Below are 23,664 nucleotides of genomic sequence, written 5' to 3' on the forward strand. Positions count from 1 at the left end.
CTTGTCTAGCTATTGGCGAATATGAAGAACTCAGAGCAGAAAACAAGAAAACGAAAGAAGAGGTCTGTTTCTATTGTTAATTTCTTTAATGCTAACATGCTAAATATCAGAAAACCTTACTGGCCATGGCAGGTGTTGTCTGCATTTGTGAGTTTAGCCAATTACTTACAAATAATATTGCTCCTTAATACATACAGGTACAAGTAATAAACACAACTCTTGACAGCTCTTTCAGCTCTCCCACTCCAGAAAAGTTGCTATAAATTTGGTTTTATGTTTTAAAAAATGATTGCTGCTGTAGCAAATTTGCCTGTATGAGCACAGAGCTACTCAGGTGTTTAGATTTTCTTAAGAAAACTTGTTTCTCTTGGATTTAAACATTGTTTTATTACTACCTGATCTGCACAATGGGACTTCCTGAAAAGAAAACAGAACTTGCCTCGCCTAGCCCTTCTTAAAATTCAGAATGTAGGAATTCAATTCAAGAGAGATGTTGAGATGCTGGAATGTGTCAACAGAAGGGTGACGAAGCTGGTGAGAGGCCTGGAGCACAGCCCTGTGAGGAGAGGCTGAGGGAGCTGGCGATGTGCAGCCTGCAGAAGAGTATGCTCAGGGGTCATTGCTGTCTACAACTACCTGAAGGGAGGTTGTAGCCAGGTGGGGGTTGGTCTCTTCTCTCAAGCAACCAGCAATAGAACAAGGGGACAGAGTCTCAAGTTGTGCTGGGTGAGATATCGGCTGGATGTTAGGAGGAAGTTCTTCCCAGAGAGAGTGATTGGCATTGGAATGGGCTACCCAGGGAGGTGGTGGAGGCACCATCCCTGGAGGTGTTGAAGAAAAGACTGAATGGGGCACTTAGTGCCATGGTCTAGTTGATTGGACAGGGCTGGGCGATAGGTTGGACTGGATGATCTTGGAGGTCTCTTCCAACCTGGTTGATTCTATGAATATGTTTTTTGAAGAAGGTATTTAAAGGCTTCTCCCTGCCTCCCTAAAATAAAAACACCCCACAAAACTTTTTTTTAACAGGAGAGCAAGGTGTCTTACCTCAGCTTGCACAATGATTCTGCAGCATAAAACAGATGTGAAATCTGTGTGCAGGTCCCACTTGAAAATATGCAGCTGATGTCATTTACCTGGACCTGAGCAAAGCCTTTGACACTGGCTTGCACCACACTGGGAAGAGTTCTCAGATGTGGTGGCAGTGTTGTGATACATAAATCTACATCAGTGTGCAAAAGCAGGTTTTAGCAGATATCTGTCAAAAGGAACTGTGGCCCCTAAAAGCTTCTTATCCATTCTAGATAGTGAGGAAGGCAGAGAAGTCAGTGCTATGATATATTGTAAATGAAAAGAAATAAACCTTCTTTCTTCAGTACTAGTGAGCTGAAGATGCATGAAACTTGTTAGTTTTCCAGTTCCTGTTAGCTGCCAGGTTTCATTTGGCTTTCTCTGAAGTAATTTCTGAAGAGTAATTTTTAGTCCAGTTGTTACAAATATTGCAATTTAAGGCTGTGTTGAGAATATCTTGTCCTGAACTACATTTTCTCATTATTAAAGAAATTTTGAAGCTTTTCTTTGTGCTTCAGCAGTGGTTGGGCATCAGTCCTTCCTGTGTTTTGACCTCCTTGTTTTGTTGACCATTCTTGTTCCTGTTCTGCTGTCCTACATGAAAGCCTCAAATAGCCTAGGAAAATGGTCATCTTTTTTTTTTTTATATTTATTTGCAGAAGTTTTTTTCTCTTCGTGCTCAGAAGAAAAGGAGAATTAAGTGTAGTTAGACTAAGAGTCCATCTAACCCAGTGTCCTGTCTCTGACAGCACCAGAGAGGGAGAAGCATGAGGGCATGTGCTCTGCCTTCATAGAATACTCTTTTAGTCTTCAAACCACTTGAAGCCTGAGGACTTCTTGGCTGTGTGTGGCTTCTTCAGTGTATTCTGCTCTTCACAGCTGTCTTCCTTGAATTTGTCCTGTTCCCTTCCAAGCCTGTGCTGATTGCTGACTTCTATCACACGTGAGGATTTCCACACTAGGACAGTCCACTGCATGAAAGATGGACTCCCCAGCTCTGTGCTGAAGCCAAGTCCTACTGTCTTGGTGTTTCGTCAGCAAGGTTTTGTGTGGGAGTAAGAGTGATGGAGAGAGTTTTCTTCAGCTGCATTTTTATTTAGGCTTTTTGTCTTCAAAGGTAATTCCAGTGAAAAGTTTTGTTGCCAAAGCTGAAATGGACTAAGATGTTCTGAGCTTGTTTCATTCTGCTTTTCTTTCTTCTCACTCCTCTCCCACAGGACTGCGTATCACTGGCTACAGATGTATGTTTCTTCTGAAGGTTTACAGGATGTCAGGGGTTGGAAGGGACCCAAAGAAACCATTGAGTCAAACCCCCAGCCAGAGCAGGACCATACAATCTAGCTGAGGTCACAGAGGAACTCATCCAGATGGACCTTGAAAGTCTCCAGAGAAGGAGACTCCACAACCTCTCTAGGGAGCTTGTTCCAGTGCTCTGTGACCCTTACAGTCAAGAAGTTCCCCCTTGTGTTGAGGTGGAACCTCCTGTGCTGCTGCCTTCATCCATTGCTCTTTATCCTATCCCAAGGAGCAAGTAAGCAGGGCCTATCCCCCACCTCCTGACTCCCAGCCCTCAGATATTTATAAACATTTTTTAAATGCCCTCTCAGTCTTCTCTTCTCCAGACTAAAAAGCCCCAAAGCCCTCATCCTCTCCTCATCAGGCAGTGTTCCAATCCCCTAATCATCCTTGTAGCCCTCTGTTGGACCTTCTCCAGCAGATCTCTGTCCCTCTTAAACTGGGGAGCCCAAAACTCCTAGTACCACTGAACACAGTACTCAAGATGAGGTCTCACCAGGGCAGAGGAGGAGGAGAACCTCTCTTGATCTGCTGGACACACTCTTCCTAATACACCCCAGGATCTTATTGGCCTTCTTGGCCACAAGGGCACATTGCTGTCCCGTGGATGTTATCCACCAGCACTCCCAGGTCTCTCTCCATGGGGCTGCTCTCCAGCAGATCACCTCCCAGCCTGTACTTGTGCAGTTTTATTATTCCTCCCCTAATGCAGGACTCTGTACTTATCCTTGTTGAACCTCATCTGGCTCTTCTATGCCCAGCTCTCCAGTCTGTCCAGGTCTTGCTGACATTTTTCAGAATGGTTGCACAACAACTGAAAATCCTCTGAGCATGTGAGGATTACATTCCCAGTCCGGCACACTAACACGTGTTTGAGGTGGAGGATTTTCAGCTGCTATGCAAGTGTTCTGCATCCAAGAATTGGTGGGCTTGTGTAAGCAGCCTGCTTAATTGTTTAAGTGCTTGAACTCAAGTAGTTAAGTGTGGGGCCCAAAGTGCATTTCTACAGCAAAAAAGAATCAGCTAATACAGAGTTCATGGTTCTGTTTGCTTTTGATGCTGATACTGGAATAAATTATTCCATACGTGATTGCAAGACTGGGTAATCCTGAAAGCTCATTAGCATCTCTCTCTTTGTATCTTAGTTTATACTTTGCAGGATCAAACCTGATATTGGAGGAAATACTAGCACAGGCTATCTCTGGCTGTGGGTCTGGGAAGTTGTGGGTGACTCTCTTCCAGTTTCTGTCACCATCTGTCAATATGAGTGTAAGCAGATGGCTTCCTCTGTGGTCACAGAACTGCATCAGTAGAAGGAAAAGAAGAGAACATTATTTTTTTTAGAAGGCATAGGCTTAGCAGTCTGTATGTATGTTCTTCTGGCACACTTGGGGGAATTTGAGTCACCACTACAGTTGTATGGCTCTGAAAGATGAGCTGTGACATGGAGAAACAGTCCTAATTTCTATTACAAATGTGAATCCCGGTAGATAATGGGCAGCAAGCTTAAAGTAAGAGTAATTTTAATTTCTGAAAATGTATGCTTTTTGCTCCATATTTTTTCTTCAGATTAGGAAGTAAATGGACTTTTATGTAGGTTAATTTGTTCAAAGCACTGCTGCTTAAAAGGATGCTAATAATCATGAAAACTGAGGAGCAGAATATAAGGTCTTTGATCTGTGGTGTCTCTTCCTCATTGCCTTTCGAACTGCCAATTTAGAGACCTCTGGTGGGAGTCTCTGACAAAACTGGAGCAGGCAGTTTTCTTATTTGCAGTTTAAAGTATTTCCAAAAAACTGGAGCAAAAATGACATTAGCAGCTTACTTCTCTTAGATCATCTTTTTCATTGAAGTAGCCGACTAAACATGTCAGTCCCCCAAAAGCAGATTGCTAACGTTCACAAACGTAGATAACTTAATATGCAGCACTGACATATTAAGAGTCAGATCATGAATAAATATTTGAGTACTTGCTAATCAGGCAGAAATTACTCTGAACGTTGGTTTTGACAGTTTTGTCATGCTGCCAGTAGCACAGGGGGATGGGAGAAAGGCAAAACAGCTCTCCAAAGCAATCACAGAATCACCGAATGTCAGGGACTGGAAAGGATCTCAAAAGTTCATCCAGTCCAATGCCCATGCAAGAGTAGGATCATCTACACCAGATCACACTGGAATGCATCCAGGTGGGTTTTGATTCTCTCCAGAGAGAGACTCCAAAAGCTCCCTGGGCAGCCTCTTCCAGTATTCTGTCATCCCCCCACTGGGAAAATTCCTCCTCATGTTTACATGAAACTTCCTATACCTCAACTTTCACTTATTGCTCCTTGTCCTGTCATTGGGCATCACTGGAGTCTGGCTTCATCCCCTTGGCACTCACTCTTTACATACCATTGGTGTAATACAGTATCTCTGATGGATCATCCACATGTTAAAGCACACACACAGCATGGATTATGTGTTTTGCCACCAAATGGCAGCGGAGATCTGGTGACATGCTAATTCTTGAGCACAAGCCCTATGAGGGGAGGCTGAGGGAGCTGGGGTTGTTTAGTTTAGAGAAGAGGAGGCTCAGGGGTGACCTCATTGCTGTCTACAACTACCGGAAGGGAGGTTGTAGCCAAGTGGGGGTTGGTCTCTTCTCCCAGACAACCAGGGACAGAACAAGGGGACACAGTCTCAAGTTGTGCCAGGGGAGGTCTAGGCTGGATGTTAGGAGGAAGTTCTTCCCAGAGAGAGTGATTGGCATTGGAATGGGCTGCCCAGGGAGGTGGTGGAGGCACCGTCCCTGGAGGTGTTGAAGAAAAGCCTGGATGAGGCACTTAGAGCCATGGTCTAGTTGATTGGCCAGGGCTGGGTGCTAGGTTGGACTGGATGATGTTGGAGGTCTCTTCCAACCTGATTGATTCTGTGATTCTTTCTCTAAGTAGAGGATAGCAGTTGCCATAGGATACTTCTGAGCAGTGTACTCAAATTCATAATTTTAGAACAAAAATGTCACTATGCATGTAAATTGGAAGGAATGAATCTTGGTTTGCATAGCAGTGGTTTAATTGACTATGTGGCTACTATGTGAACTTCTTGCATCTTAATATTTAGACTGAACAATGTCCTTCTTGTTTTTGCCCTTTGAAGGCCTTTTGCTGAAGTCAGTAAAGCTTATGTGCATAATACTTGGCAAAAAAAAAGGAAGCCTGTTAGAAGAGAATAGACAAACAACCCAGACTTCTCTGGAATTAGTGACAGAGAGTCCTTGGGCTGGTAGGAGTGGGTGTGTGAGACTGTCTACAGGCTTCCAGGTGATTGTGTGCATCAGCCTCCCAACATTATGTTGCAGTGTCATTTTCCTCTGATGGCATGGCACTCTCCTGGTATTGTGCTAGCTCAAGTACAGACCAAGTTTTTGCATTGCTCTTCACCTCACCATGGATGAAGTATTTGGTTTGAACAGTGCTTTTTGGCATGTATGTGATTTACTTGCAAGAAATCAGTGCAGCAGTTCCTCAATGGAGGTATTGCCTCATACCTTGTGTCTAGAAAGGATCGGCAAAGCTCCTGAAGTTGCTTCTGCAAAGATGGAGATTTGGAAGCAGTTATTCACAAAATGAATTTGGGAAACTGAACTGCTAATTTGATTCTATAAACACAGATATTGTTTCACTGCAGAGTTATTATTGTTGACTAATTCAGGACTGGAATGGGAATGTTATATGTTACTTTTGGGTTTTTATTGAGATAATAGTGCTATAAATATGAGATTAAAAATCTAGTGTATGAAGTGGTCTGAATGCTTATTTTCTCCATCAGAGAAGCTGAAACTTTTAACACAACAAAGTTAAGAGCAGAAATATGACTGACAATCCAGGAGTTGCTGATCTATCTACTTATTTATCATTTGAGAGTACTTGAGTATAGAGCTGTCTGTTAAAAACTGGCAAGAGGAAACTTAGCAAACTTGAAAACTCTTTCTCCTTGGGCAGTTGCACGTGCTTGAATGTGAAAAGTGAACAGTAGATTCTGTAGTGGTGTTATGCTGTTTGCCTTTCAGCATTCAGGATTTTTGTTATTCTTTTCAATTAACATTTCTACTGTACATGCCTCAAGTTGCTTTTCTAGAAAGAGAGGTGGTTGTGAAATTTGGAGGCTGCTGTGTAGCATTTTGAGGGCAGACAACATTTCTAAACTTTCCTGGGTTTTGACTTTACTGTTTTAAAGCTAAGGTGAATTTGTTTCAAGGGCTGACACTGTTTTTTTGTTATGAGACTTAATTGCTTTATATTAATATTTCATTTGCTTAACTTCCTATTTTGAAACAGTACAAGTAGTTAAAGACAATCTCAACTTTTTCTTAGCTAAATTAGTTCAGGGTGTTTTTGTGTTAGGATTTGTAGCAGCTCTCCTTGCACAGATTTGATTGCAAGACAAAAGGCAAAGTGCTTTCCACTGATCATTTCAGCAAATGCAACAATCTCCTGCTCTCTTTCTTCCTGCTTTCATCCTGAAGCATGGTAGCAGCAAAAAGAAAATGTTTAGAAGGCTATACAACTGGAAGCAGTAATCACTGTGCAGACCTTGATTATACAAAGAAACATATGTGGTGGTCAGTAGAGTAGCCAGCTTGCTGTGGTCCAAATGGAGCTCTCTCTGCAAATAAGGTGAAGTGAAATGTCACTGAACTTCCCCTTTAGCTGCACAGGGAAAGCTGTTAACACCTTACAGCATGTTGCTGAAGGGTTTCAAAAGGACTTTTTTCCTGCCTTCTAGTGTACCACATCCTTTATGTTAAGGTTTCCATCAGAAGGATAGCATCTTATTGACTTCCACAGGCAACAGATCAGATCCTTAAAATGCTAATCTTGCTGGTCTTTAAAGTGAGCATTAGAAGTGCTCATTCACTTCACTTGCAGTGGGTTGAAAGCTTGCAGCATGCAGAAAAATCCGTGGGTTGAGGTATGCCAGTGTGGTTACACTGTCTCTCTTGTACAAAGAGGCACCAGCTCACACTGATCCCCCCTTTGGCAGCAGAGCTATGCTCTGCAGGAACAATCAGAAATAGTTTTCTGTATCTTTTGCTGCCTTCTGTTCTCAGACTGCAATTCCACCAGTAAGGTAAGGTGAATTTTTACTAAGGAAAACCAAGAGAGTGGGCAGTAAAGGGTCAAGACACTTGCACAGATTTTCTTCCTTCCTGACCTCTCCTGTGCAGGGTTCTCTAAATAGCTCCTTTGTTAACAGGTCTAGGTGAAATGCTAAGTCCTTGTCCAGTGCTGCTTGCTCCACACATCTTAGTCCTTCTGCAGGACTAATCAGCCTTGTTTCACAGACCTTTTACAGCAGCTGGTGGCTGACTTATTCTCCCTGCTCAGCTGCTGTCTTTTACCTCATCACCTCAGTGCCATGACAAGGGAGATTGTTTTTTCTCCCACAGTTAGCTATCAGCAGTGGCTTCCAAGACTGATTCTGAGGTGACACTAATGGCATCCTCTCTATGCCCAAAAGCAAATCCTTTGGGCCTCATCCAAGGTCCCCTGGATGCTGATAGAAAGGCTGTCTTGAACTTGGCTGCCTTTGGGTTTTCTCCCTTCTTATTTAACAGCAGGCTCCCTTCCCAACTGACTCGGAGTGGGTCCTCGCGTGGAAAAAATGAAAATTGAGCAAAAGCATTTCAGGGTCTTTTCCCAACTCTGTTCCAGTGACCAATGTCCTTGGAATTGCAGTTACATTGTAAGGAGCTCAATGACATATTCTCCAGAAGTTAACTCATGGTCTTGTGTTGATTTATTACTGTGAATGTGCACAGCTGCATGTGAGGAAGGATGTCTGGTACAGCGTGTGTGTAAGGCATGGTTTGTGCCAGTCATACTTCCCCCTTGGTCATGTGTTTTTCACAGTGTGGTTAATCACTGACTGTGTCTCTTGTGAAGTTTGCTCATTTCTTTGATCTCTTTCTTCTGCTTACAGAAGGGGTTTTCTTAGAGAAGTCTACTTAACATTTGCTTTATTCTTTCTCTTCGAAGAAACCTTTCTATCATAAGATCAGTGATTGTGGGCCTGGATAGTGATTAGCATTAACCCCAAAAATAATTAAATTAGGGTGATGGGAAATCTTCAAATTATGAAACCAAGCATCCTCCCCTCTTCAGGGCTAAAGTTTTGCTCATGATGTTGCAAAACTGAACAGCACATCACTGTTTATTAGCTGTATCCTTGCACATGGTAGATACAGAAATGTGAGCCTGTCTTCCACATCTATTTTTGTTAAAGATGCTAGGTTTAAAACAGATTCTTTACATGCAAAGTACTGCTTTTGCTGTTGTGTGCAACATGGATGATTGTTTATATCAGTTTTGGATAATGAGGCTGTTCTAAATATTTTCAGAGCGGCTTTGAATTAGAATCTAAAATCAAGTAGAGCTTGTCAGTTTGGTCAGGAAATACTCTGTGTAGTGAATTTTTTATGCATAATTTCTGTCAAACTTGCATGAGTAAGAACACTGTGAAACTAGCACAATCACACAAAAAAAGATGCTTTGATAGGCTTCTGTAGGTTATTGCGCTGGCAGTTGATCTTTGTTGCTTTTTTGCATGTTGTGACTGACTGCTAATTAAATAACCAGGATCAGTTTTCCATTTCAATTTTCTCTTCTCCTGCAGTGTGACAAAATCAAGCAAGAACGAGATGAGGCTGTCAAAAAACTGGAGGAGTTCCAGAAAAGTAAGTTGATAATGTTAGAGGGATTTTGTTGTTTTCTGTAGAGAATTATGAACATTACTGTGTACTCTGGAGTGCTGAGATTCAGGTCCACTTGCTGTCTCTCCTTTGAAGCCTTGTTTTATGGAGCTGTTCTGGCAAGACTTTGACCATTGTCAGTCTAAGTGCTGTCACAGTATTTATGCTGTCTGACACACAGAGACATTCTTAAGGTGCAGTGTTGAAAATACAGTGGTGCAAAAGAGGCTGTAGCTCACCTGGGTTCTGCAAGTGACTTTTGGAATGATACGTATTGAATTGAGTGGGATTTGGCCCCGTTGCTGAGTTTTGGTAATTATTATTATAATTGTAACTTTTTTTTGAAGAAGGAAAAGTACTTTAAGCATAAACAGACCAATAGAAGTTTTTAGGATGAAGTGTTGTCACCTGATAATTTTTGGAGCAAGCTCTGTCTTGTCTGGACTGTGAGGACATCAGTATTTGGTTTCACACTTTTATGGTAATGCTTCTATTGAAACTGTATGGTGTCTGGAAGCAACAAAGCACATCTAATGGGAGTGGAAGTATTCTAGTGGAATAGCTCCTTAGAAGAGACAATTACAATAGGATTGTGGTCTGTTACATCTGGTTTGTGCCAGTACGGTGAACTGCACCATGAAGCATCAGAAATGTGGATGAAGTTTATGCAGGAGGAGGAAATCACAAGGCTCATAACTCTGTGTGTCTGTGGCAACAGAGGAGTTTGCTCACTTCCATTTTGTAATTGTTCTTATGATGCAGTTATGGAAAATAATCTAAAATATACAGGAGTCATCTGCTGCCTTAAATGATTGGAGAGAACTGTTTATGGAGGCAAGAATGTTCTCTGAGAACTCTAATTCCTTTGGAAAAATTTGCAGCCTGTTTTGTTTTTGTTATGATAGGAGGAATACCAGAGTGTGGCAGAAAATGTCAAGTAGTTAAGACTTAAAATTTGAAGTAATATTTGATGTTGTAAATTTTTTTTTATAGGTTTCTTTTATCTTCCTTTCACGTTTTTAAAGGACATACCTTGTAAACATAGTGATAAAATGCCAGGAATATTAGGATTTTAAGGCAATAATAGAGCCCATTATTTAAACGACAATATAAAAGGCAATTATATTGATGAAGAGCTACATTGGCTTTGTGTCTGTGAATAAACTTGGCCTGTACTCAGCTTCTATTTGTTCTCCTGGCATAAACACATATTGTGTGTGATTCCAGTTTAATGGGGCCCTGTTTGTATGCCAAGCAGCTGCATTTTAGGCCCTATTGCGTGATTTCATAGCTCTCTGAAAATTGGTTCTATTGAGCACAGGAGATAGAAGGTAGTGGTGGGGGGGAAAGCTTCAACACACAATCATTTCTTTTCAATTGGAGCCAGCAAGGTTGATGACAACATGACCATTGTGTTATAATGATAAGACCACTAAGGATCTGTACCTCTCATCAAGGCTTTCACACAACAGCAGATACAATTTAATTCACTGCTCTGTCAGCAGTGCTGATACCATTATGCCGTCTGTCTCCACAGTTATAATCACTGTCCTCCGAGAAATGCAGTTGAAATGATCTTGAGCAGTCAAAGAAACTCTCAATTAAGGCTGCCACTTCCAATGTGTCAGATTGTGTCTTGTGCACTTGGTACAATTTTCACTTCCAATCCTGTTTATTTACAATGTCTACCAGTAATTACGCTTAACATGTCATTTAGTGAGGGTGCCCCTGCCAAGGAGATTGTTGGGTGCTGCAGTACCATTGAGTGGGAGTTTCTCGCAGTCAATGCCATCAGCGGCTTTTAGTCCCTGATGGGATGCAGTAGTAATGTTGATAATGCAAGTATCGTGCTCATCAAGTCATAATTAGATGCCACTCAAATGTGCCACTTGTAATAACAGTGTTGATTCATGTTTTCTCGGTGACTGCAACTACTAATTAGTTAAGTGGTTTTTGGTTGGCCTGCATTTGCTGCAGATTATTATTACCCCTGGAAAAAAACTGTCAAGGTTAGAGATGTTTCAGGCCACTTAGTGCTGCTTTATGAATTTTAATATTGACATAATAAGAACTTTGGGCAGACTTAGGAAATAATATATTTTTGTATTTAATTTAGAAAGATTTTTTTCTCCCCTGAGTTAATCATAATTGCAGGTTAATTAAGTTTCAATGAACCAAGAGTAATCCCTAGTTCTGTCATGCGAGCCCAATCCTTGTTTCCTAACTTTAGCCTTGCTTGAGGCCGTTAGGTTCCTGTCTGTGAAATGGGAGCAGCTCTATCTCTGCTGCTCCTTCATCCTTCCCAAAGCATTTCATTACTCCAGATAAATCCAGAAGAGAGATGGACCTGGAGCTTTTCCTCTCTCAAATTAAATGTAGTAGCTGGTACGGCACACTTGGAGCAGATAATTTCTCCAAAATCAGAGAAGACCAAAATAAAAAGACAACCCAAGAAAAATGTGTGGTTGTTTTGCTGTTAAACTTCTATAATACAGTTTTTGACCAAGATTTTTCCATTATTCTTCCTTGGTTTGGATTTTATCTGCTCCTATTTTGTAGAACTTGTTTCTTGCAGCTACTGATTTTACAACAAACTTGAATATATTGCTCATTCCCTCTATGTTATTATTTAAAGTGTTAGTTAATACAGACTGTTAACTAGAGCTGCATAAATAACACTTGTTAATGGCCTCTTTTTCCTATCCTAAAGCCCTGTTTTGTAGTCATTAAGATGACCTCTGGTTATCAAAGAGGTTTTAACTATCTCTCTCCAGTATTTAGGCAAAAGTCTTAGAAGACTTATACCCACTGATATAAGATCACTAGATTTTAATACTTACCTTAATGGAAATATAATGAGATAGTGTAAATATGGAGGATGACTTCTACTATGTTCCTCCAGCCTTGTTCCTGCTCTCTTGTTCAGCTGCATATAGTTGTTTCTGCATACTGAAATCCTGACACTAAGCTGAGAAGGAAATGACTTGCAGAATTAGGTTCCAGGGTGCTGCTTAGGATGGATAAGGGTTCCAGGAACCAAAGAGGACTTGTATCAGTGAGCAAGGTGCTTGCCTGAGAAATAGCAAACTCTTATTGGGTTTTCTGCTTTGCTCCCCTGTGCAACTCGAAACTGTCACTTAAAAGAAGACTTCAAACACTAGAAAAGCATCTACCTACTACTAGAAGTTGAGGTCAGTTGCAGACCAAAATGTCTGCACTTCAAATTTCTCTCTAACTTACTGATGTCTTATGTTAAAAAGGATTTGTTCCATAGCTTTTTGGTCCCTCTAAGGATATTGCCTGTCTTTGCCATAGTGATGTGTATCCTCTGCAGTAACAGGCATCCTGTAAGTGCAAAGGACAGGTGTGTCTCTTGCTCTTCCAGCTGTGGCATCAAATACATGAAATCATTTATTTCAGATGCAATCAAACAGCTTGCTCTCAACCTTGATCTGATGGAAGAAGATGTGTGTGCATGCTGGTGCCTGAATATTTGTTGTGAACTGTGAGGGTGGGTTGTGAGACCGTGGTGCTTATTTTAGGGCACGCTCAAATGCAGAGAGACTTCAAATAAGAAACAGTGAAGACACATCAGACATACAGTAACACAGAACTTGGGTTGTTTAGCTGAGATTGTTAACATTTGAGCAGTTCAGGCAGCGTTCAGTTTCCATCAAGACTGCATCCATCAGGGTGCAACTCACCTGCTTCAGGTAGGTTTGAAGTAGAATGAGGTGAAGGAGCTGTGCTATGGCAGTGATTGGACTTCACTGGAGCAGCATTTGCTGTAGGAGGGACTGTGAATATGGAGGTTTCATTCACTTAACTCCTTTCTGTTTCCTACTCAACTTGTCCCAGGCCTGTGCTGTATATGTCCATCTTGCAGCTCTTCTGTGCAGTACATTTAGCAAGTGTGATGATACCATCTGAACCTCAAGACTGGATGGTGAAACTCATCTTTGCGACACACCTGAGTTAATTGGAGAACAGGAGGCTCTGGGGAGACCTAATAGCAGCCTTCCAGTACCTAAAGGGGACCTACGTGAAGGCTGGAGAGAAACTGTTTGCAAAGGCCTGCAGTGTCAGGATGAGGGGCAGATCTAGATTGGATGTTAGGAACAGGTTGTTTACTATGAGGGTAGTGGAACAGGTTGCCCAGGGAGGTGGCTGGGGCTCCATCCCTGGAGATATTTAAAGTGATGCTTAGCAGGGCTCTGGGCAACCTGATCTAGTTGAGATTTCTCTGCTGACTGCAGTGGGGGTTGGACTAGACAACCTTTGCGAGTCCCTTCTGGCCCAGACCATTATATCATTTAATCTTGTTCATTGAAAATCCTGAGATCTCAGTTTTCTGAAAACTGCATCAATATGAAAATTTCAAGAGGATTATGCTGACAATTTTAAGGGTTTGACTCTGATCTACCTGAAGGGTTTAACTGATCTACCTGAAGGGAGGTTGTAGCCAGGTGGGTGTTGGTCTCTTCTCCCAGGCAACCACCAACAGAACAAGGGGACACAGTCTCAAGTTGTGCCAGAGGAGGTATAGGCTGGATGTTAAGAGAAAGTTCTTCACAGAGAGAGTGATTTGCCATTGGAATGGGCTGCTCAGGGAGGTGGTGGAGTCGCCATCCCTGGAGGTGTTCAGGAAAAGCCTGGATGAGGCATTTAGTGCCATGGTCTAGATGACTGGATAAGGCTGGGTGGTCAGTTGGCCTGGATGATCTTGGAGGTCTCTTCCAACCTGGTTGATTCTGTGATTCCCGAAGTGTTAATAAAGATGGTGAACGACAATGGTCATCAAGGCTCCTACTGTCCTGCTTCCATAATTTCATGTACAGTTCTCCAGTCCCCTGTCTAATGCTCCAGATGTGGCTTGAAATCGAGTTGCATAAAGCAACACACACAGTAGCGTTCAAAGTTCCTATCCATGAAGATCATCTTGGTGTGTACTTCCCTGTACTTGCATAGAAATGACCAGACAAAGATGAAGGATTTGTCATCATGGGATGCATGTGTCAAATGCAGGAAAATAGTGACTAATTTTTAAACTCCTCTCTTAGTTTCTCACATGGTTATTGAGGAAGTAAACTGTATCCAGAACCATCTTGAAATTGAGAAGACATGCCGTGAAAGTGCTGAGGCTTTGGCTTCTAAGGTGAGGAGGACTACAATGATTTGGTTTCCACCTGGTAATTATTTTTTAATCTGAAATGAGATGCATGCCCTATGTATGTTTTTCTATAGTCTTGCAGATCTGTGAGATTGTTTTGAAGTGACAAAAACTGTTCAGCCATATGTGAGCTGCACAATACAATTCCTGCCTTTAAAGTTGAAAAAGAAAAAAAAACAAACCTTATTTTATTTTAGCTTCTCTTTTGCAACAGTAAGTCATGGACCAGCACCTTGATACCTAGTTTTTATATTCCTTTAGGTTAAATGGAGAACAGGTTTAGTACTGTCCTGTGTGAGAGATGAAACAATAATGAGCATTTCAGTGTCTAAGTAAAATGGAAAAAGTCAACCACTGCATTACATTTCAGGTGATTGTTTATGAAAGCAAAGCGAGGGCAGGGAAAAGGTGACCTGCACTGCTCTGTTGATTGCATCTAGTCTGATGAATTTAACAAGTGTGTAATTTTCTGTATTCCATCTCATCAGAAGTGCATTATTATTAAAGAATGTTTTTATCTCTCTTATATATTTTTGGTTGTGTAAAATGCATCTGAGCCACTTCATCAGAAAATGGATTACAGCAATTTTGAACCAAATTTCATTAGCAATGCTGACTGCTTTTTTTTTTTCCCCCTTCCCTTCTTTTTTTTTCCCCCTCCCCCATCCCCTGCCCAAAGTACATCTTTAGATATGGTAAAAAAAAAATCACACCAGCAAGAAATCGCTTTAATTTAGATGCATTAGCAATCTACTTTCTGGAGGTATTTACTTAATTGTTTGCATAATGACACTATATTAGAATTCATAAGATAGACAATCAGCATCTAAGCAAGAAAATAAATGTATTTACGGCACTGTTCTCTTTCTCTGCACTTTTCCTGTAATGCACTTAGAGGGACAGTTCAAAGACTAAACCCACCCATGGGGCTTCTTTGCCAAAACTGATTTGCTTGCTGCTGACTAAACCATGTGATGTTCCTCACACCACACTTCCCACTTGCTCAGTTTTCTTTTTTGGGGAATGAGATGAAGTTCTCAACTGAATCTCCTGTAGTAGCAGGGCTGAGGAGAAGGGAGGTCAGAGGTGGTTGCTCAGATAAAAATTCAGAGTCAACCTAGTTGTTCTGCTTGAAGGTACATGTTTGGCTTCTGAAGTGCTTGTTGCCTTTGACATGTCATTAGTAGAAAGCTGAGTCTCAGTCTTGGACTCAAAGAGAGGGAACGTTTGGCTGGTGGGCGAGTAGTCATCCCAATACAGACCTGAACACCCCTGAGGCTGTGCTGAGTCTGCTGGCATGGAGAATCTAGTCACAGAACAATGAAAGAAATGGTGAGATTGAAACATTCACAGCAATCCCTGTTGTTCAGGTTTTCTTGGCATGTTGATCAAGATGGAGATGACTCACAGTGCCCTTTTCTGTATCTTCCACCAGCCAGCGATGTGTTTAAGCATCCAACACAGAGTGGTTTCTGCTTTGTGGTTTGACCCATCGAGAGCTGGTTTATTATGTGGTTTTCATCTTGTATATGTTGATTCCACAGTAATAATTCCTGAGAATTGAAGATTGTTCAAAATAAGTTTGAGGTAATTCTGCCATGACTGGGAGTTGTAGTAGTTGTGGTGTTCCTGGTTTGTAAGCAAAATAAGGGCATAGGAGGAGGGCGAGAGGGTTTTATTTGGCCAGTGGATTGAGCTGGCTAAACCAGATAAGCTTTCAGGACCACAAGTCCTCCTTCAGGTTGTTCAGTTAATGCTGCTGTCAATGCTGGTACATGCTTAAGGATAAGGAGCTGAAGCAGCTCTCACAAAGAATGTGAACATTAAGTAAACTTGATAGTTGATTTGATTTGATACAGGGTACCTATTAATCAGGAGTACCAGAGGGGAAAGAAGGGCTTGGATAAAGCATCATGCTGAACTCAAGCCTCTTCAGAGGAGAAGCTGGACAAGCTTCCCACCTTCAGAGCGTATTAATATTGAATGGAACATTTAATCTGTTTCTTTGTTGCCTTTGTTTGGTAGATCTTTTAATGATAAGGGAGGAAAAAAATACACTTGACCCACATAGTAGCTTAAAGGCAGCCTATAACTAGTTCCTTACTGTCTGTGCTTCTCAATTTTCAGCTGAACAAAGAAAATAAGACCTTGAAAAGAATTAGTATGCTTTGTATGGCAAAACTGGGCCCAGAAATTATCACTGAAGAGATTAACATTGATGAGGACGATTCATCTACGGATACAGAAGCTACTTCTGGATCATGTAATTCTGTGCATTGTCAGCAGCAAATAAAAGGTGAGCATTGTTATTAAGCCTACACCACCATGCAATGCAGAAGTTGTCTAAAAAAAAGTGGCAGTATTGGTTTGGACCACAGATCTGTCTGGCTCTGAGTCATACTTCTAAGAGTGGTCATCAAAGAAGATCCAGGAAAGACTGTGGTAGGTTTGTAATGATACTATGTAGTGTATGTGGTGGATATGCAGCCTGCAAAGTTACGCTGCAATGGGGAAATGTGAGCTACACAGCTAAGAGTTCAGTGTTACTGTGTTGGAAAAAATTAATATTGCTTCAGTTCTTGAACAAAGTAAAAGTTGAGCAGTCACCTTGGCATTGCTTCCGTTGCAACATCACTATATCAAAGCTCATAAGACAAGACTCTCCATTTTCATTGCACGAACAAACTTCACTCGTGGTTATTGCCAAACAAGCAACTTTAAAAGAGACTGCTGTACTGAGTAAAACTGCAAGGCTTGGGAACATGGAAATACATTGATAGGAGAAATCCATTCTTTAGAAAGAACCAGAATTTTCTTAATAAAAAGGCAATTCATGTTTCTGTAAGCCAAAAATCCCCCTGCCTTTATTGTTTGACTCTGAAGTCACTATGATTCTCTATGTTGTTACATAATGCTATCCTGAAAAGAAGAATGCTCACTTTCTGCATCTGTCTGGTGACAGAGAAAGACATTCAGTGTTTCACTACTGGAAAAAATAAGAACAACCAGACTTTATTTTTTTCTTGTAATAAGATGCAGCATCAAATAATGTTTAAATACAGCTATCCTGAACTTTCATCCTGACCTTGTTAATTGTACCACTTCATTGAGGCTGCTCCATTCAAACAGGAAACAAATTACCACAGAAAAATTACTTTCTTAAAAATGCTTTAAAAAATTCCCCATCCCATAAAAAACCTATCCAAGGAGGAAGGTGTCATAGTGCCCTTCTATAATAAGCAGTTTTCCAGCCTCTAGATGTAGGAAAGTAGGCAGAGAAATTATGTGATCCACATCATGTAACCCATTGAACTGGAAATAAGATTGGAGTTCCTCCTGTCTTTTACTGGAGAAAGATGTGAAAGGATAAATTTAAAGAGAACAAAGACTGGTAGCATATCAGAGGAGAACGTGGTTAGGAAGGTAGCAGAGTCAACTTTCAAGCCAAGTTCTGAAGCATAGGCCTTCTGTCCCAATGAGGAGGGCATTGTAGCCAGGTGGGGGGAGGCCTCTTCTCCCAGGTAACCAGCAGTAGAACAAGGGGACACAGTCTCAAGTTGTGCCAGGGTAGGTATAGGCTGGATATTAGGAAGAAGTTCTTCACAGAGAGAGTGATTTCCCATTGGAATGGGCTGCCCAGGGAGGTGGTGGAGGCACCGTCCCTGGGAGTCTTCAAGAAAAGACTGGATGAGGCACTTAGTGCCATGGTCTAGTTGATTGGATAGGGCTGGGTGATAGGTTGGACTGGATGATCTTGGAGGTCTCTTCCAACCTGGTTGATCCTGTGATTCTACATTAAAGATGTAAAACCTAAAGGGTTTAGAACTATTTGGCTTCTGCTGCTCTCTCTAGCCTTGTCATTAAATGTTAAAGACTTCACTTTTACAAGCGCTGAGTATTTTAAAAGCTTTGGCATCCTGTTTACTATAAGAGACAGTATTCCATCCTTGTGTTAGGAGAGAAGCATGTGTGTGGTGGCAGAGGGAACTGATAACCTGTACCAGCAGGCAGTGTTAGGGCTGCGTCCCTAGCCCAGGCCAAGCTGTATGGCCTTTGTCTTCAGGGAAAAGCCTGAGCATACATCTTGGTTTAACTGCTATGTGAAAGACCATACAGAATGAAAGATGTGTTTTCAGAACTTTCCTTAACTCTTTGTAAGGTTGCCCAAGATGAAATTACTTCCAGGCATGTTGTGATTCTGAGCAGTTGTGTTTTGTGTTGGGAACCTTGGAAGTCTTTTAGCCTTCTCACCATTCAATAGAATATTAGATATTTCTTGGAATGATTGCTTCTCTGCCACTGGCTTTCTATAAGGCTATGCAGTTAAGGTAGTACAGTCTGAGGCTTTTCAAATAAACCCCTCTCATTTATTAAAGGGATAAAACTTTGTGCCTCAGGTACTTTCCTATATTTTTGCTATCTCATATATTAGGTAAAGGTGATAGTAAGGCTGTAGTTCTAATGGAAGTGTAGAGTGACCTCAGAGTGGCACCTGCAATTAATGTAAAGGTTTTGGTGGTTCATAGATGACCTTTTCATGGTAACAAGAACTGAAATCTCAGTTGTGTTTATCGAGCAGTTTGATGCAAATGCTCTATCTGACAAGAAACATTTCTTGTGCACCTTTATAAAGGTTTAGTTATAGAGAAGAAAGCATATTTATATTGAGGTTGAAATATCTGTTGCAAGACCTGCTTGATCACAGGATCTTAAGGGTTGGAAGAGACCCAAAGAGACCATTGAGTCAAACCCCTAGCCAGAGCAGGACCATACAATGTAACTCAGGTCACAAAGGAACACATCCAGATGGGCCTTGAAAGTCTCCAGAGGAGGAGACTCCACAGCCTCTCTGGGGAACCTGTTCCAGTGCTTTGTGACCCTTACAGTCAAGAAATTCCCCCTTGTGTTGACATGGACCTCCTGTGCTACAGCTTCCATCCATTGCTCCTTGTCCTATTCCAGGGAGTAAGTGACCAGAGCCTGTTGCCCCACTCCTGACCTCCACCCTCAGATACTTACAAACATTTATTAAATCCTCTCTGTCTTCTCCAGACTAAAATCCAGTTACTATAAATCATAGAATGGTTTAGATTGGAAGGGACCTCAAAGCTCATCCAGTTCCAACCCTCCCGCCATAGGCAGGGACACCTCCTGCTAGAACAGGTCACTCAAGGCCTCATCCAACCTGGCCTTGAACATCTTCAGGGAGGGAGCAGCCACAATCTCCCTGGGCAACCTGTGCCAGTGTCTTGCCACTTTCACTGGAAAGAGCTTCTTCCTAGCATCTAGTTTAAATTCCCCCTCTTCAGTTTAAATCCATTACCTCTTGTCCTATCATTACAAGACCTTGTAAATAGTCCTTCCTCAGCCTTCCTGTAGGCCCCCTTCAGATACTGGAAGGCTACTACAAGGTCTCCTTGAAGCCTTCTCCAGGGTGAAGACCATAACAGAGCTGCTCCAGCCCTCTGAGCATCTTTTTTGCCCTGAGATTTTTTTTCTCACTAATTTCACTGGAAGACACCAAAAAAAAACCTTCAAAGAGACCATTTTGTTCAAGAATCCTCAGCAAAAATAATTCTTTCTATTTACTTGAGAATCTGTGCCTTTAGTTTGGAGGAAATTAAATCTGAGGCTTCTGTATTAGGAGGGAGGGGCCAGGGTAGAAGCAACATTTTGAAGATGATGACGAGGTGCTGGATGTCATTCTGTTTGGTCTCCCATCATCTGCAGTTGATTAGCAGCAATTTTCTCAACTCATGGCTTGTAGTCAGCAAACAGCAGGGCTGTGAGATACTGGAAGCAGGTGGGGAATGAGAGCACTTACTGAAAGGTAATATATATCAATAAATTTATATCTTTTTTGTAGTGGATTTATGTAAACCTAAATTTTGATATATTATGTATGCAAAGCAATCTCCTGTTAAGCAGTGATTATAACCAAATGTTTTAGTCCATTGTGGATTGAATTTATTTTGTGGTTTGATAATTAAGGAACAACAAATTCTGAGGGGAAAATCACAAGCATTAGCTCTTCCATCAGTAAAGGTTCTATTCTGACTCTGTTCACATAATGTTACAAAGACTACAAATTGGCAGCTGTTCAGGACAATTTCTTCAGTGAAAACCTCCCAGGTATTAACTGCCTGTTTTGTTTATTTCCCTTGTGACAAGAACTCATGATCCAAAAAGAATTGAAGTGCATTAATTTCTTGGAAAGGACATCTATTAAAAATTGCTTTGTTACCTCTCTACCAGGGTCTCTGCTGTGACAATCTCCTGAGTGGGACTGAGGATACCTTAGTGCTAGGATTTGCCTTATTGTGGCAAGAAATGAATCATTTAGAATGCAAATAAAGACAGCAGCACTAAAGAAGGCAGCTTACCTCAGTGGAGTAAATCTGAAACTGTGGCCCAGTTATAGAGCTGTTACTTGACACTTCTGCAGAGTTCCTGAATTATTGAAATGTGCTCTGAATGCAGCTAGTACTTTGTGTGCTGTTAAGGTGTTCCATGCTCAGTTGTACTTGCATTGCTTTAACATTTCCTTTCTTCCAAGAATAAAGCTATATTTGTTCATTTTTCCTCAAACTGCAGAGCTGCGAGACCAGATCGTCTCTGTTCATGAAGAAAAGAAGACTTTAGCCATTGAACTGGAAAACCTGAGGTGCAAACTTGTAGAAGTAATTGAAGAAGTATGTATTGTACCATGGAAGGCGAGACCACGTTAGTGTGTAGTCAGTACTTTTGGTATCTTGTGGTGCTGGAAAGGCTCAGTTGTGAAGTTAATTGATTACTGTCTAATCGCAAGGCCTGCCAGCCTGCCTGGTGATGGACCATGTAGGACACGTGCTTAGAGGGGACCTTCTACATCGGGGTCCAGTTGCTGCTGTTGCTGGCATGTGACCTTTCATGATCTCTCCTAATGCCCATGCTATAACTCTCATATTGTATGTGAGGGGCTGGAAGGGACCTTGAAAGCTCTTCCAGTCCAGCCCCCCTGCCAGAGCAGGATCGCCTAGAGCAGATCGCATCCAGGCAGGTCTCGAATATCTCCAGAGAGAGAGGCTCCACAACCCCCCTGAACAGCCTATTCCAGTGTTCTGGCACTCTCACAGGGAAAAATTTCCTCATGTTTCCATGAAACTTCCTATGCCTCAACTTACACCCATTGCCCCTTGTCCCGTCGTTGGACAGCACTGAACAGAGCCTGGCTCCATCCTCTTGGTGCTCACCCTTTGCATATTTATAAACACTCAAGAGGTCACCTCTGAGTCTCCTCCTCTCCAAGCCAGAGAGCCCCAGCTCCCTCAGTCTCTCCTCATAAGGAACATGTTCCACTCTCTTAATCATTTTTGTGGCTCTATGCTGGAAGCAGTTTCCTGAGGTACTTCTTGCACTGGGGGGCCCAGAACTGAACACAATATTCCAGATGCAGGCTCACCAGGGCAGAGTAGAGGAGGAGGAGAACCTCTTATCTCTGCTTCCTGAAAACTCCTCACCCATCACAGCCTGTGGGGTATATTTTGTTTTTCTCTTGGGTTTCTTTTTTTTTTCATTTTATTAAACCTGTGGATGTGCAAGAAATACTTTTGAAAAATGTCCAGTTAAATCTCTGGTGCTACTTCACTGAGCATATCCTTCAGTTTAGCCACTGGCAGTGCCCTGTTGTGGTAATTAGACCAGCAAATTGGCTTTTTGAGCCAGCAGAGTTTCATTCCTGCTTGAAAACTGGCTAAGCCATGTACTGATGCAAATCAAGACTTAGTGGCTCTTCCTGTCTGTATAACACTTGCATTCAGAAAGACACAGCTGACAGCCCTTGGACAATAAACAGAGCCCAGGAAAAAAAGGCAAAACAGCAGCCTGACTCTTAGAAAGCAAACAGTCAAGGGCAAGCTGGTCACTTTTCAACTAGGTCCTATGGTATCTCACCCTGACAGGTTCCAAAGATGATGTATTTGCAATTGTGGCTGGTGCACACCATAGGCATGGGCCATGGGTGCCACATGAGAGGGATTGGTTCATACCCTTTAATGCCATCACTTAAAAAGTCTGTACATTGGGATAAAAATGTTCTCTTCCCACTGGAAACCTTAAGATCAAGCCAAACCCAAGAGACATAATTACTAAAAACAAAATATTGCTTGCATTATGTGTGTGCTGTGTGCCTTATGCCACTAAAATATTCTTGTATTTGTTCTTTATACTCTGCTAGGTGAATAAAGTGAAAGAAGAAAAAGCTGCTTTGACAACAGAGGTTAGCAAGCAGCAAAAACTGTTGGAGAAATGTAACAGAGGTATGTGGTCTCAGCAGGTTCTCTAACAGTTTGCTGCATCCTTGGCAGAATCTTCAAAGCTTTTGTGTTGTAACACAAAGGACAGGTTACAGAACAGTGACTGTAGTGGGGATCCACTGCTCAGCATCACTGCTGCAGGTACTTTGTAAACAGACTTACTTGGCCTGTCTACTCCAGGGAAGTGTGGCAATGCAAACTGTGGGTTGGATTGAAGTTGTTTCTGCTCTGGCATGAGTGGCAAAGTAGAGCAGGAAGGCAGTCCTTCAGCTCAATCTCTTGATTTCCTGAATCATTACATCATCCTTCCTTTTAGCTGAGACACAGCTGGTAGGTTAGAATATCTAAAGACTTGAGAGCAACTTGAATGTTCAGAGGATGATGAGAGAAAGTCCAGAGTGCTGGTGATGAGATAAATAAGATTTCCAAGTCATGCAAAGAGGGCAGGGACTTACCTTTCATCTCTTTCCAGGAAAGGAAAAAGCAGGCTTGGGAAAGTCTAAAAAGAAGTAGGGCTGGAAAGCTTTTGCTTAGCAAAGGCAAATGCTTCCATGTGAGAAATAGTTGACTGAAAATAGTTCAAAAGGGAGGGGACAGATTCTAGTGCCTCAAATCACTGCCATTTTTTCCTCCTTACTTATCTAGCCTTGGAAAATCAAAAATTGTTTGGCTAGAACCTTGGCTGTTCCACATTTTCCTCAAGTGGAACACAATGGGTCTGGCCTTTGATGCCTGCCTGTCTTGATGCATTACTTGTTCTGCCTTCCAAAGACACTCAGTTATTTGTTCATCAATACATCCTGGAAATCTTCAGCTGCATTCCCAGTGCTTACAGTTATTCTGATTTATGCTCAAGTCATTCCTCTGCAGTTGTTTTTACCTGGGGAGCAAAAATAAAAAGCTCTTAAGAGATCTCCCAGGAATTCTTAAGCGTTTGTCAGGCATCAGAGGAAACAGCTAGGTCTGTTGCTTTTGCACAGGAGGACCTCTGGAAATAGCTGCTGCTAAACAGTGAAAATACTGATGACAAGAGCAGTCTTTGAAGTAGTGAGAACTCCAATCATGCCATGGCCTTCTGCTAATAATACTCTTTTTCTTTTGAA

The 23,664-nt window shown here is 41.8% G+C and overlaps 1 protein-coding gene across 6 annotated transcripts in view; it reads left to right on the forward strand.

Moving 5' to 3' along the window:
• SHTN1 (shootin 1) overlaps positions 1–23,664 on the forward strand; it is a 99,855-nt gene that overhangs the window by 34,252 nt on the left and 41,939 nt on the right. For all 6 annotated transcript variants that reach the window (XM_064144297.1, XM_064144298.1, XM_064144301.1 and 3 more), the window contains 6 exons: positions 10–62; positions 9,022–9,082; positions 14,158–14,252; positions 16,395–16,563; positions 20,862–20,959; positions 22,483–22,564. In XM_064144297.1, coding sequence (XP_064000367.1) covers positions 10–62; positions 9,022–9,082; positions 14,158–14,252; positions 16,395–16,563; positions 20,862–20,959; positions 22,483–22,564 — 558 coding nt within the window. The remainder of the gene's footprint in view (positions 1–9; positions 63–9,021; positions 9,083–14,157; positions 14,253–16,394; positions 16,564–20,861; positions 20,960–22,482; positions 22,565–23,664) is intronic.

The sequence above is a fragment of the Pogoniulus pusillus genome, chromosome 6 (assembly GCF_015220805.1).
Source record: "Pogoniulus pusillus isolate bPogPus1 chromosome 6, bPogPus1.pri, whole genome shotgun sequence".
NCBI classification, from domain to species: domain Eukaryota; kingdom Metazoa; phylum Chordata; class Aves; order Piciformes; family Lybiidae; genus Pogoniulus; species Pogoniulus pusillus.